This window comes from Danio aesculapii, chromosome 1, assembly GCF_903798145.1.
Source record: "Danio aesculapii chromosome 1, fDanAes4.1, whole genome shotgun sequence".
NCBI classification, from domain to species: Eukaryota; Metazoa; Chordata; class Actinopteri; order Cypriniformes; family Danionidae; genus Danio; species Danio aesculapii.
This window is the reverse complement of record NC_079435.1, coordinates 52,486,773-52,501,772: the sequence shown is the minus strand read 5'-3', so window position 1 is coordinate 52,501,772 and position 15,000 is coordinate 52,486,773. Positions and strand designations below refer to the sequence as shown.

Here is a 15,000-nt window from a genome sequence, read left to right as displayed (position 1 = left end):
CGGACGGACGGACGGACGGACGGACGGACGGACGGACGGACGGACGGACGGACGGACAGACAGACAGACAGACAGACAGACAGACAGACAGACAGACAGACAGACAGACAGACAGACAGACAGACAGATAGATAGATAGATAGATAGATAGATAGATAGATAGATAGATAGATAGATAGATAAGTTTGTGGATGGATGGATGGAGATAGTAGGTTTGTAGACAGACAGACAGACAGATTAGATAGATAGATAGATAGATAGATAGATAGATAGATAGATAGATAGATAGATAGATAGATAGATAGATAGATAGATAGATAGATAGATAAAGAAGGATGGAGAGGTAGGTTTGTGGATGGATGAATGGATGGATGGATGGATGAAAAGATGGATAGAGAGGTACGTTTGTGGATTGACGGATGATAAGATAGATGGATGGATAGAGATAGGTAGAATTGAGGATGGATGGATAGATGGATGGATGGATAAATAGATATAAAGATAAAAGTTAACTGAATTCGACTCAAATATTTAAGGCAGCAAGATTTTTCTGACTGATAAATTAGACAGACAGATATATGAGATGAACTAACCTCCCCCACCATGCCATTCCACACATTATTGATCTTCTTTCCATGTTTGCCATTTGTGACCAGGTAGAGATCATAAGTGAACTTCACATTCCTGGCGATCTTCTTCAGGATGTCTATACAAAAGCCCTTGCAGCACTTCTTGACATAAGAGCCCTCTGTGGTATTACTGCAGCATATACAGAATAATCACAGTGATACAGAAAAAGAGCTGAGACTGAGAAAGATAACACAATTTAAAGAGTTCTATATATACACACACCACACTAAAAAGTTCATAACCATGTTAGAGACGACACGATTATTCCTGTACCCACTAGGAAAAAAAATCTCTCATGCAAAAGGTTAAAACAGGATGTATAATGCCTGCAGAGCCTATTCAAAATGACTATCATCTGCTCTTTATATTTGAATAATGCAAAACTCACTCTTTAATGTGTTTCCTGCAAGGCACAGAGTTACGCATACATGTGCCGGTCAGGATGTCCACATCGTCCACTATGACGAAGGGTCTTTCCTCTAGAGTCACGATACTCAAGTGATTCTCATCAGCGTCCATGTCGCCGAATGAGTTATAGCGAGGCCAGACTGGAAACTTCAACCTCAGAGTGTGGTTTTCCCATCGTCCCATCTGTAGACATACACAAATAAACAAGGTTTGAAGGAGCTTCTGAAGTGGCCTCTATTTTTATGTCTCAGGATGAAAATGTGTTTTTCCGCTCTTCAAAGCAAAGCTAAAAATGCTGTTAGAGAAACATTGTGTGTTTTATCTGGCAAGCAAGTAAAGCCACATTTAAAGACTGCGACTTAAGTCTATCTTTCTTATTGTGTCAGCGCATTTTCCTATGGGTATCTGACTTAGCACCTGTCCAAGACATGTTTTTATGTTTTTGCAGTGCAATCAAAATCGGACATTCTTAAAGGGAAAAAACTTGACTTTGTTCCAAAACAGTTTGAGATTTTTTGTTCTGTTGAACACAAAAGAAGATATTTTGAGGAATGTTGAAAACCATAATTGTATTTTTCAGGGGAACTATCCATTTAACTGGTGTTTTTTGAAATATAAGTTGCTTGCAGATCTGTTCAATGGGGTTTTACTGGGAGTAAGAGAAAAGGAACAATACTAAAAGCAAATTATAGGATACTAACCGTACAATCTCGTAAATTCAGGATAAATAAATTAGGTAATCAAGAAAAAGCTTTAAATATATTTAGTTCATGAAAGTATTTTGGTGTAAATTCATCTGTCCAGAAATGTCATCTATCAATTTTGGGGTAACTATCTATTTAACTGGTGTTTTTTGAAATGGAAATTGCTTGTAGATCTGTTTTGATGGGCTTTTACTGAGAGTAGGAGAATAAGAACAATCCTAAAAGCTCACAAATTCAGCATAAATAAATGGACTAATCAAAAAGAAATAGATTTAAATATACAGTTAAAGTCAGAATTATTAACCCCCCTGAATTATTAGCCCCCCTGTTTAGCTTTTTCCCAATTTCTGTTTAACGGAGAGAATATTTTTTCATCACATTTCTAAACATAATATTTTTAATAACTCATTTCTAATAACTGATTTATTTTATCTTTGCCATGATGACAGTAAATATTATTTGACTAGATATTTTTCAAGACACTTCTACACAGCTTAAAGTGACATTTAAAGGCTTAACTAGGTTAATTAGGTTAACTAGGCAGGTTAGGGTAATTAGGCAAGTTATTGTGTAACGATAACGATGGTTTGTTCTGTAGACTATCGAAAAAATATATAGCTTAAAGGGCTTAAAAATTTTGACCTTAAAATGGTTCATAAAAAAATTAAAACTGCTTTTATTCTAGCTGAAATAAAACAAATAAGACTTTCTCCAGAAGAAAAAATATTATCAGACATACTGTAAAAAATTTCCTTGCTCTGTTAAACATCATTTAGGAAATATAAAAAAAAATAAAAGGGGGTAAAATAATTCTGACTTCAAATATGTAGTTCCTGACGTTAAATGTTGTTCAATCAAATGTCACAGTATTTTGGTGTAAAGGTCATCTGTCCATTTGTGGGTGAACTATCCATTTAACTGGTGTTTTTTTAAAACAGAAATTGCTTGCAGATCTGTACAATGGGCTTTTACTGGGAGTAGGAAAATAACAATTCTAAAAGCAAGTCTTAAAATACTGACCGTACAATCTCATAAACTCAGGATAAATAAAAATAAATAAATGCACTAATTAAGGAGAAAAAAATCTTTCAATATATTTAGTTCCTGACATTAAAGGCCGTCCAATCAGACTTCATGGTATGACTTCATGGTCAATTTTTGGGTGAACTATCCATTTTACTAATCTGGTGTTTTTCGAGATCTGTTTAACCCGTATGTGCTGTTTTCATCCACTCTGGGGTGATTTTGAGTCTTAATTAGGCCACCTTTTCTGTGTTTTAGCTAGCAGAATGATTTTTGGTGACAAATCTTATTTTTACACATATTTTGAGAAAATGCTTTGAATTAAAAAAAAACCTCAACAATACACTCTGGGCAAATTTACAACCCTTTTGTTATGTTCGGGATGAAAACATCCACTGAATTAAACTGCTGTAAAAATGCATCAGATAAATATTAAACTGATCAAAACTACTAAACTGCTTAATTGCCAAATTCATAAATGATGTCACTGATTTGGTGAAAAAATTCACAACATGATTTTTTTATATAAAAAGTAATTGTGGACTGAATTTATTTTCCTTTTATCACAGTCTTGGAAATGTGAATTGTTTTGTGCATTGTTTTTGATTGATTTTCATTTAACCACTTCTTTTATTTTTACAAAACCATGACACCATATAAGAGGTAAAATTTGTGTTTTTTACTGTTGACCATCAGTTGGCACCATTAACCCTAAAAAAAAGCTTAGATTCTGAATTTTATATGGAGTATATTATATGGAGTTCTGAATTAGCTCTCAGAACTACATGGAGTAAATAAAAACAAAGACTGTGTATTTATGCACCATAAAATGTGATTATACTGGAAGTCAATGGGGCAAAAACAGCCACCAATAGTCAATTAGGGAAAACAAATGAAAAACAAACAATGCATCAAATCCAATGTTGTTACTAATCATTCACATATCCAAGATAGAAGGTAAAAAGGTAAAAAACAAAAAAAGTAAAAGGTAAAAAAAAAATCCGGTCCACAATAATTTTTCATATTGAAAATACTTAATTTTGTGTTTTTTTTTCACCAAACCAATGACATCTTTTGTGAATTTGGCAATTAAATAAATAAAATCCTGTTATTTTCTAAATAATTTAGTAGTTTTGATCAAGACTGAGTTTGGTTAACAGATTTATGAAAAAAAAAAAAAAAAGTATCTCAATAAAGTGGATGTTTTCATCCCAAACATAACAAAAGGGTTGTAAATTTGAAAAGTGCACAAGGGTTAATGGGCTTTTACTGGGAGTAGGAAATTAAAGTACTTCTAAAAGCAAATCATAAAAAAATAACCATACAATCTCGCATAGTCAGGACAAAGAAATAAATAAATGCGCTAATCAATTAGAAAAAGCGGCAACACTTTATAATAACTACACACTATGAATCATTTATTAAGCATCAGCAAATAGTGAATTCATAATTCATGTTGTACTTTGTGACTGGTTGATTTTGCAATACTAAATTAAGTATTGCATTATTTACAAACGTATTTAAGAGTAGTTGGAGGTTTTTAAGATCTTTCAGAATGAGTTCGTAAATGATTAGTAAACTATTCAAATGAACATTTATATATCTTATTATTTAGGCATATAATAATAGTTACTTTGTATGTTAATAAATGCTTTATTAACTCAACTTCATGCAGTTTTGAGACCTAATCTACAGTGAGGACTATTTATGTTCTATAAATCCCTTTAAAATGACAATTAAAGGCTTGGTATCAAATGAACAATAAATATTTGCAATCTTATCAGAGTAAAATTACTGTAAAGTTTAGACGTAACAGGAGTGTCAAAATACAACAAAAACTTGGATAAAACAACAACAATATAATAATTTAACAATATAGGATGCAATGTCTAAACTGTACAGTAATTTTATTTTAGATTAGGTGGGCAAGATTTATTTTTCATTTGATACAGTTTCATTTGTGTATTCTCAAATGAATAGAAATTAATAGTTGTTTATTTTCTTATTTTCCTGTTTATAATTTAACTGAGCCTTTAATTGCCATTCATAAGGGATTTATAAAGTATAAATAGTCCTCACTTTAGATTAGGTCACAAAACTGGATGAAGTTGAGTTAATAAAGCATTTATTAACATACAAAGTAACTATTAATATATGCCTGAATAATAAGATTTATAAATGTTAATTTGAATAGTTTATTAATCATTTACTAACCCATTCTGAATGATCTTAAAAACTACCAACTATGCTTAAATAACTGGTTTGTATATAATGCGATACTTAATTTAGTAAAGAAAAATAAATCATTAACAAAGTATGAATCAATCATTAAGCACATTATAAATGTAGCTATAAGTCAATAGTTGCAGTTATAAACTGCTTATTAACGTTTTTTAATATAGAATTAATGCTTAACATATAATGAATTCACTATTTGCTAATGTTTAATAAATGATTCATAGTGTGTAGTTATTATAAAATGTTACCGAAAAGCTTTAAATATATTTAGTCCCAGACGGTAAAGGCCGTCCAATCAAACTTCCTCGTATTTCAGTGTAAATTCATCTGTCACTTTTATAATATGACTAACCGCAATATTATATCTGGCTCGGTATTTGTTCCATGTGTTAGGCTGGGAAATCACACTGCTGTTTATGCATCTGCAAAATTCTCAGTTTTCCCAATCAGCCTATGTCATGTTAATAATTTCACACGTTGTTTGGACTGTGCATTTCAAGCAAATATTAATCAGTGTTAATGTTAGATTTTCAGTACTTCAGTTTAATTTTTGCCTCAACTTGATGCCTACGATAATACCGGCGTCCTCATTGGAAACCAGCTGGAACAATGGATTTACACGTTCCTGCAGGGTGAGAAGGATTTTGGGGGCTTTTAAAACTGCGGGCGTGCTAATTGCAATAAAAAATGCTGTTTAAAGTACTTTCAGATAGCAGACTCGAAGCAACCGCTGGTGCTGCTTGTAAACTGCCCATGTACCAACGGGATGTGCAGTAGTTCAGTCTTCGCTGATGTGCTTGTGCTCGTCTATAAGCTCCGATAACGCGATTGGCTCACACCCTGTTCTAGCCCCGCTGCAGTGAGAAATGATTAGTGTCACACTCTTCACACAATCACTGCAGGGTTTTAATACGAGTGTGTGCGTCTTCACACACACTGCAGGGCACTGTCAAAACACACAGCATCCAACACACCTCAGAGAAATAACAACTCATTAAAAGAACGCATGAGTGAGCAAACGATTACGAAAAGCAGTGTGTGAAGCACCGAGATAGAATAGCAGAACATGTAAAGCTAATTAGAGAAAGGGAGCAAAGACAGAGAATAGATTACTGTACAAAAAGCAAGCAAATTATTTATGCAAATAGGCAAAATAGAGAGCAAACTGGAAGAAAGAAGCCAGCACAATAGAATCGGACGGAGACACATGTGCACTCCTCTCCGATTTAATACAGGGAATAATTCTGCAATAAATCAGTTATGAAGCCATTGCCTTAATATGGGCTATTTTGACTCCTTATGACTAAGTAAACAATGCGCATGAAGAAAAACCCCAGGCTGTGCAATGGGAAGTTCAAATGAAATGTTCTTTTTCCTCTAATAGCGGAGTCCAGTGCGCTTTCAGTCACAGTCACAAAAAGGCTTTGAGCTAGTAAACAGAATATTGATTGCTTATGGTTCCTGAAACCCCTTACAGGCAAGGCTAATAGAAGAAAATGAAGATTCAGGAGGGATATAAAGATTAAAGGCTCTTTATCTTACCTTCTCCCATTCCCTCTCCGTGTTCATGACAATGACAACCAGTTTGGGATTGACTTGGTAGCCGTCATCCATGAATGAATGATCTTTACCGCCAAGATTGACTCCCATCATATATCTGCAACACACACACACACACACACACACACACACACACACACACACACACACACACACACACACACAAATGTTATCAAAACGGTTACAGAATGCTGTAAGGTTTACCTGTCATATTGCATTCAGACCAACGTTGTTTTCCTTTACTAAATGTGCTTTCAAACTGTTTGGGGGCATTTGATGAAACGTAAGTAAAAAAGCTTGACGGTAAACAGTATAAATAACGTCTGATTGAATGTCATTAGGTGTCTTATCTTTTTTCGCAAGACAGTAAATTGCCTTTGTGATTTAAATGACTCAAACAAACCAGTCGTTCCCATTTCTATGTTTTTGAAGTCGAACCCCAAAATGCAATGAACCAGCACATAAACACACACAGTCTTAGAAAACCATTAAGACCCTCAGCTAATTCATTTTAAATGGACAGATTATGCATTGTTTTGTTCCCCTATACTATCTTTTAAAGCATTAAAGCTAATTTAAAAAGTTTCCTGAAAGACAAGCATTTAGTCTTCATAATTTAACACTTTATAACTGTTTACGCTTGGTATTAATAAGCTCATGAACTCAGAAATCAAAAGAGGCCACTATAAAAACGTCATGTATGCTCTAACTCAAACCTTTCTCTTTAGTTTAAAACAGCGGTCCCCAACTTTTTTATCACTGTGGACCGGTCAATGCTTGACAATTTTAACTGTGGATGGGGAGCGGGGGTGGATGGTGTACATAGATTGCTAGGCTACCATCAACTATTCTCAGAGGATGACAAACTGACAAAACATTGCTGAATCTCTGATACAAGCTTTATTTATGGACAAAATAAAAAAGCACCGCAGTGTTAGGGTGTTCTGTGTTTGTCTGAGATAATTAGTCTACTGAAATGTGTATATTCCATACAAAGTATAAAGCTGATCGGTCAGTTATTGTCACGTGACTTGAGATGTTTTTAAGTGGGTGTCACTCCCAAATATGCGGTGTTCCGTTTGACATAACAAACTTGCATGTGGAAAAGACGCGATATGTGAAAGGCCGCCGTCATTTGCGATCTACAGCAGTTGATCTTCTTCGTGCACAGACATGTGAACAAATCAGGATTCACTTGAATTGTTGACTAATGGGTTGCGGATGCATTCCTTGGCAGTTTGTGGGTCCTTCACTGGGCCTTTCTCCTTCGCTAAGAAACTTTCCAAAGACGTCTGCTTCTTACTCATTTTGCTAGTTTGTGTGTTAAATTTTGGTACACAAATGATTAAGATGTAACCGAGAGCATACGGTCATTTTTCAAAATAAAAGATTCAGATAATAAATAAATTGGAAATAATTAAAGGGGTGGTCCACTACGATATCATATTTTAAACTTTAGTTGATGTGTAATGCAGCTGTGTGAACATAAACAGCATCTCTGAATGTAAGATGCTCAATGTTCAATGCAAAGTGAGACCTTGGTTTTTACAGAGTTAACAATGAACAAATTTTGTGGACAACAAAAAAATACTTCTGGGCCTTGTGAGATTACAAACATACTTTTACCACGCACACACACTGCGCAGCTAAGGGGCGTGGCCAGAGGTGCTGTAATGTTACAGCAGAGGGTATTTGGGCTTCCAAATGACACGACACAAAGACAGAAGTGCTTACAGTTCAATTAGTTATGTTCCAGAGAATTATAAAATACATAGCAAGCATGATTTGATAAAACACAGCTCCAGAATCTCTCCCAGTTCAGTGCTGGATTCAGTTCAAATCTTCTCAAAGAAGGAGCAGCTCCAACAAGCAGAAGCTGTGGCCTGTCAGTTTATATTTGTTAAAACTGATCAGCACATTATGACACATGACCAATCAGAGTCAGGGCCTTTGAGGCTGGGCCTTTCAGAGGAACTAGGAAATATGTTTTCATGTTAGCTGAGTATCTGTATATAATCAAAGTGAGATTTATAAAAAAATAACGTGATTTCCTTCAAGTGAAACATGAGAACACATTGCTTTGCATCTTGTAAACACAACCAAGCTTTAAAATTACATTCTGGAGCATCACTTTAATGATTTCTTGTGTGACGCGGTACCAAATTGTCCAGGGGCCGGTACCGGTCCGTGGCCCGGGGGTTGGTGACCACTTGTTTAAACAACTTATATTGAAGTCAATCTGCCAAAATAGGCTGAGGAATGTGCCACTTGATTGCATAATACACTGTAAACAATGTTGGGTTCCACATAAGTCCTTAAAGTTGTCCAAAAACAAAACAAGTTAACTTATTGGTTTTTACAAATTTAAGAGGACTGAATACAAAACAATTAAGTTGTCCCCCCCCCCAAAAAATACCAAGAATTATGTTGATTCAGCTCAATTTAAGCCCCCCCAATTTATGCAAGTTTCAAAACTGCTAACAGTTCACACAAGTTGGCATTAACATCCAAGTCTAGAATCTGCCATGACTATTCAAATTGTGTTTTTCAGTTAGAGGGTACACTCAATAGCCTACACTCAAAAAAATTACATTTGCTGTTTGTTAAATCTACTTATATACAATAAGCTGATACAATTATTTTTGTTTTTTGGCACAACTTAACTTTTTTATGTTCAATCTACTTATATTGGTCAAAAAACCTAACTTAATTATTTCATGTTGTCCTAACACAAATTTATTGTGAAACCCAGCATTTTTACAGTGTACACAACAACACAATTCTTGAGATTTGTTTGGGATAACTTAATTGTTTTATGTTCAATCCACTTAAACTTGTTCATTGATTTGTGTTGGGACAACCTGAATGAATTGTGTTCATTTTTTACAGTGTATTATTTCTAAATTATGATTATTAATTGCAGAAAACTACTACTACTAGTAGTACCCAAAATAGCAAAGTCTACTAAAGGAGGTCGAGCTTTCTCATAAATGGCTCCTAAACTCTGAAATACAAATTTGATTGTAATGCAATAATGTGCACCTGTTATATAGCTGCACAATAATTACTGTGAAAAGCGCTATACAAATAAACCAGAATTGAACTGAACTGAATTGAGAACTACATTACAGAATATAATTACAGAGAACAGTTCAAAAATGATTCAAAAAGGCATTTTATGACCCCTTTAATATGCCTTTTGGTCGATCTAATCCTTAAATGCATGTATGAATGAGGTCTGAACCATATTGAGCTTGACCCCTTCCGACCACCTTCGACTGGATTACTGCACTGGTTGAATGCATTCGAGCAGCCACAAATAAAAGCACTTTTCTCTCCTCCACCCACTGACCTAACACATGATCTTTATGAGACGTGTTGTGAGAAAGTGGACTAAAGCCATTTATTCACACTGCACTGCATCAAAACAGTCCGATTACGAGGAAAACTGTAGTTGTCATCCACATTATGCATTATTTGTACTTGTGCATTGCGCTGAACTTAAAAGGGTAGTTCACGCAAAAATGTTAAATGTACAGTTAATATCCATCAGGTACTGCAGAAGATGTACAGAAGGTTGGCTTTTTTTCTTTAGTAGAACTTTAATAAAGATTATTAGCTGAATCTCTAGGGTTTGGGGATATTGTTTGATGCAAGTCAATGGTCACCCATTATGAGATTAAAAATAAACGCACAAAAAAAGTCAAAATCAATCCCCTTGTCTTCTGACTATACACTGTACAAAATGCTGGATTCCACACAATTCCTTCTTGTTCTTCCAACACAAATCGATTAAGTTAAAATTTTAATCAAATTTAAGTTGATTGAACATGAAACAATAAAGTTGCCCACAAAAATACCACAAAAAATGGGCTGATTTACTCATTTTAAATAAGTAGTTTAAACAACTAGCAAAAATAACTTTTTTGAGTGTAAACTGGGTAGTATGGCTCACAATATTGCGAAAATCTGATAATGCAATATATTATTTTTCTATGATATATATTGCGATATGAATACAGGTTTACCAGATGATTTGATTGACTTCATTTGATGTTTTTCTGGGAAGTCTAATAGTATTTAGGAAGAGAAATTGAATAATCACAATGCAAAAAAAAATGTTTACTGAAGAGTTTTTATCTAGTTTCTAGTCTAAATATCTAAAAAAAAAAGTTTATATATATATATTTATATATATATATATATAAATATTTTGTTTTCACTTTTAGAAGTAATAGGTCAAAATTAAGTTTGTCGAGATTAAAAATAAACACAAAAAAGTCCAAATCAATCCCCTTGTCTCTTGGCAATACACTGAGAAGTAGGGTTGGATGATATTGGAAAAATTATTATGATATTTTATTTTTCTGTGATATATATTGCAATATGATTACAGGTTCATCAGATGATTTGAATAGCTTCATTTGATGCTTTTCTGCGTAGGCTAATAGTATTTACCTTGAGAAAAAAAAAAAAATTTACTTAAGAGTTTTTGTCTCGATTCTAGTCCAAATATCTAAAAAAAAAAAAAATTATCAAGTAAAAATACATTTCTACATTTTTAGAAGCAATAGGTCATAAATTAAGTTAGTTTACCTCAAAACAAGCTAAATAATCTACCAAACGGCGTGAGTAAAATTTTAACTGAAGTTTTCGGTTTGAAATATAGGTTTTTGTACTAGAAACAAAACAAAAATTCAACATGAAACGTCATGCGGTGGGACTATTGTGAACGTGTACATTTCGATTTCGATTCTGGAACAATATATTGTGCACCAATATATCATCAATATCATTAGCCTCCTTAAGCAATATTGTTCTTCGGTTGTCTACAGAACAAACCGTCATTATACAATGATTTGCCTATTTAACCAAATTAACCTAGTTGAGTCTTTGAATGTCACTAAGCTGAATACTAGTATCTTGAAAAATATCTAGTAAAATATTATTTACTGGAATCATGGAAAAGATGAAAGAAATCAGTTATTAGAAATGAGATATTAAAACTATTATGTTTAGAAATGTGTTGGAAAAAATTTCAGGAAATTGGGGAAAAAATATACAAGGGGGCTAATAATTCTGACTTGAACTCATCTTCAGTGAGCTGAAGGTGAGTGAATTAACTGTAAATGTTAATTTTTTTGGGTGAACCATCCCTTTAACCGCAAAAGGGATTTAAAGCATAGTAAGACAGAAGAGTCTCAGAGACAAGAGACTTATATGCACATTAATAGAACAGTAATTAATCTCAACTGACCACTGCTTATAAGACTATAATTTAAAAAATTTGAAAATGCATTTTGAAAATGAACATTTTTATCAATTTCTTTGTGAATATAGGTAATATCATTTGGTGGATTTGAAAAAAAAAACAGATTTATTAAACAGATATATTCATTAAAATAATATTTTAGTCATTGAAAATCTTTATAAATGGAGAACTAATACAATAAATTTCAAAAACTTTTATTCATTTTTTTGTTTCTCATGAATTTTTGCTCTTAAAAAAAAAAATAAATAAATAAAAATATAAATAATATTTTTTCCCTAATTTTTACATTAGGGTGTGCTCATTTTGGACTGTTATCATTAATTATTTTGATAGATTGGCTCCAGATTTGGCTCCAGTACTGACTAATCTAATGTATATGCACAAATATCACATTGTAAAGCTTCCTATAGAAAATAGTCATTTAAATGAGAGGTGTCAGGGGTGTACTCATATGTTGAGCACTGTACTGTATATGCTTTCCAGGTGGAACCAGAGCCTTGACAAGCACTTTTTAGGGTGTCTGCAAGAAATTCACACACTCTTTCAGGTGTTATTTTGCCCTTTAATTTAATATTGGCAGATTTGCTCCGGGTTGTTCAGGTTAATAGGATGACTCTTATGTCGTTTGCAAATTTGGTTTCACAGAGTGACATTGTAGGACATTCACCTTGATGTTCGCTGAATTTTTTGGCTTTGTTTTTTTTTTGATCAGCAAATGATCAGCGGAAAAGTTCTCTGTCAATTTTAAAGAGCTTTGTGCTGTATAAGAAACACCAATTTACATCAAGTTGTTATTCGCTCATACATTTTCTCCCCTCTTTCATGGTACTTCTAGACAGGAGTTTGACAGACTCAGTCCCATTTCAAAGCCTCAATATTCTTTAAAAATTCACCTTTTGTGTTCGACTGGGAAAAGAAGGTCACACGGGTTTGGAAAAACACGAAGGTGAATAAACATTGTGGAAAGTTTCACGTTCTGATGACTTATGGTTTTAAATAATTTCCTCCTGAAACATTCAGACACAAATTACCTTTAAAAAAAAACACCTTATTGTAGTTACGTCTGACAAATTGGTTTGTTTTGCTCCATCATCCTCCCATATGGCGCTATGCTAATGCTTGACTGCGCATTGTATCTTTTACTTTGTTCTCGATTGCTGAACTCTGCAACTCTTTCAAAGTGATCACTGGCCTCTGCTTGTTTGTGCAGAGTTTTGAGGGATGACCTTTTCTGGATGGCGTCTGGGGGTGGTTTGTGGTAGTTTCCACTTCTTCATAATTGAACCACCACCGCTGGGACATCCAAAGATTTGGACATTGTTTCGTAACCTTTTCCGAAAGCATTTGTCTAACATTATCTCTGACATATTTAGAATGCTCTTTAGTCTTCATTTTCCACAGCTGTCCTTTAGATTAACAACCAGCATAATTATCCCATAAGCATGACATTTTTGTTTATCTAAGAAAAGGTTATAATGACTCACAGGTACAATCCAGTTGTGCCTGACTACATCCTTGACAAGGAAATATTGTTTTACCTTATTTGGGGGTGACAACCAATTAAAAATTTTCATCCAAATCAATTTAATGCTCAAATATAAACACAGAAACAAACATAAATACAGCTCAATATAGTAAATAAAAATTCATTCATTCATTTTCCTTTGGCTTAGTCCCTTTATTCATCAGGGGTCGCCACAGCGGAATGAACCACCAACTTATCCAGCATATGTTTTACACAGAGGATGCCTTTCCAGCTGCAACCCAGTACTGGGAAACACCCATGCACTCTCACATTCACACACATACACAACGGCCAATTTAGTTTATCCAGTTCACCAATAGCGCATGTCTTTGGACTGAACAGAAACAGAAATAACCGTAATTTTTTGTTGATAAAATTAATTAAAATGGGAACTAAAAAAATAATTAGAAGGCAACTAGATGAAATTATATGACACGTATATGTATACGTTTTCCACCTCACCTGATTTATATCACTGCATTACTTTGTTAAATAATAATAACCCAAATATTGCCAGAACGCTTCAATTTTATTAATTGAAAACTAAATTAGCACGCACAGAAATAATGCAACATTAAATTTTTTGCCAACAAGTAATCCAGTCCACCTTTTGTCCAGTTTAGTCGGAAATTCATGAAGAAAACGTGAAGTACCGAAGCCTTTCAGTTCTCATAACCTTTGATCAAACTCTTATCTTCATTCGAAAACATTTTTATTTAAACCTTGCGCAGCTAAAAATAAATGTCATCATTACGTCATCACCAAGGAAAGTAAATAAAAGGATGATTCTAATGCACAGACTGCGCTGTTATTCCTGTACGAAATTTTGAAATATTTATTTTTGTTTATCAACTGCAGCTCCTTTCAAGTAGGGCTGGGCGATAAGGCAAAAATGCCATGTTGAAAATTATTTTCCATATTGATCGATAACGATATATTTCAATATAAGTTGTTAATGCTTCCAGATTTAAATGAATACCCCAACAATGACTGAAGCCACAAAAATTAGAGGGTCCATTAAATGGCTCAACATATTTTCAGCTGATAGATTTTTGGTGGCCAAAAATTCGGTGCATCTCTAATATCAACACACTTTTAGATTCCCATTGTTGCACATTTCTGCTGTGTGATTGACTCTTAGATCAATATAGAGTAAAAAAAGTCCAAAGCTTATTGTTATTGACTTAAATTTTATCAAGATTCGATATAATTTCATTTATCGGCCCAGCCCTACTTTCAAGCACCAAATTAGTTTTTTATTTATTTAATATTAATATTACTCTTTTATTTACAAAATTTTAAATAATTGTAATAAATTCTCAACTATATTTTTGCAAAAATTTCAAGCTTCTAAAACCTTTGGACGCTAAATAGGCATTACGCATATTTCATTTCAATAAAGGAACTATTTCCCATTAATAACTGTAATTTAATGTTTAAAGATGAGCAGTGCAGTGGCTCAGTGGTTAGCACTGTCGCCTCACAGCAAGAAGGTCTCTGGTTCGAGCCCTGGCTGGGTCAGTTGGCATATCTGTGTGGAGCTTGCATGTTCTCCCTGTGTATGTTGGAGTGGGCTTCCTCCGGGTGCTCCGGTTTCCCCCACAGTCCAAAGACATGCGCTATAGGCGAATTGGGTAAGC

The 15,000-nt window shown here is 33.9% G+C and overlaps 1 protein-coding gene across 1 annotated transcript in view; it reads right to left on the bottom strand.

The window, feature by feature from the left end:
• grin2ab (glutamate receptor, ionotropic, N-methyl D-aspartate 2A, b) overlaps positions 1-15,000 on the bottom strand; it is a 157,812-nt gene that overhangs the window by 12,022 nt on the left and 130,790 nt on the right. Inside the window, exons 5-7 of the mRNA XM_056462656.1 lie at positions 6,546-6,660; positions 1,019-1,221; positions 594-759 (exon numbers count right to left, since the gene is read on the bottom strand). Of these exons, the coding sequence (XP_056318631.1) occupies positions 594-759; positions 1,019-1,221; positions 6,546-6,660 (484 nt within the window). The remainder of the gene's footprint in view (positions 1-593; positions 760-1,018; positions 1,222-6,545; positions 6,661-15,000) is intronic.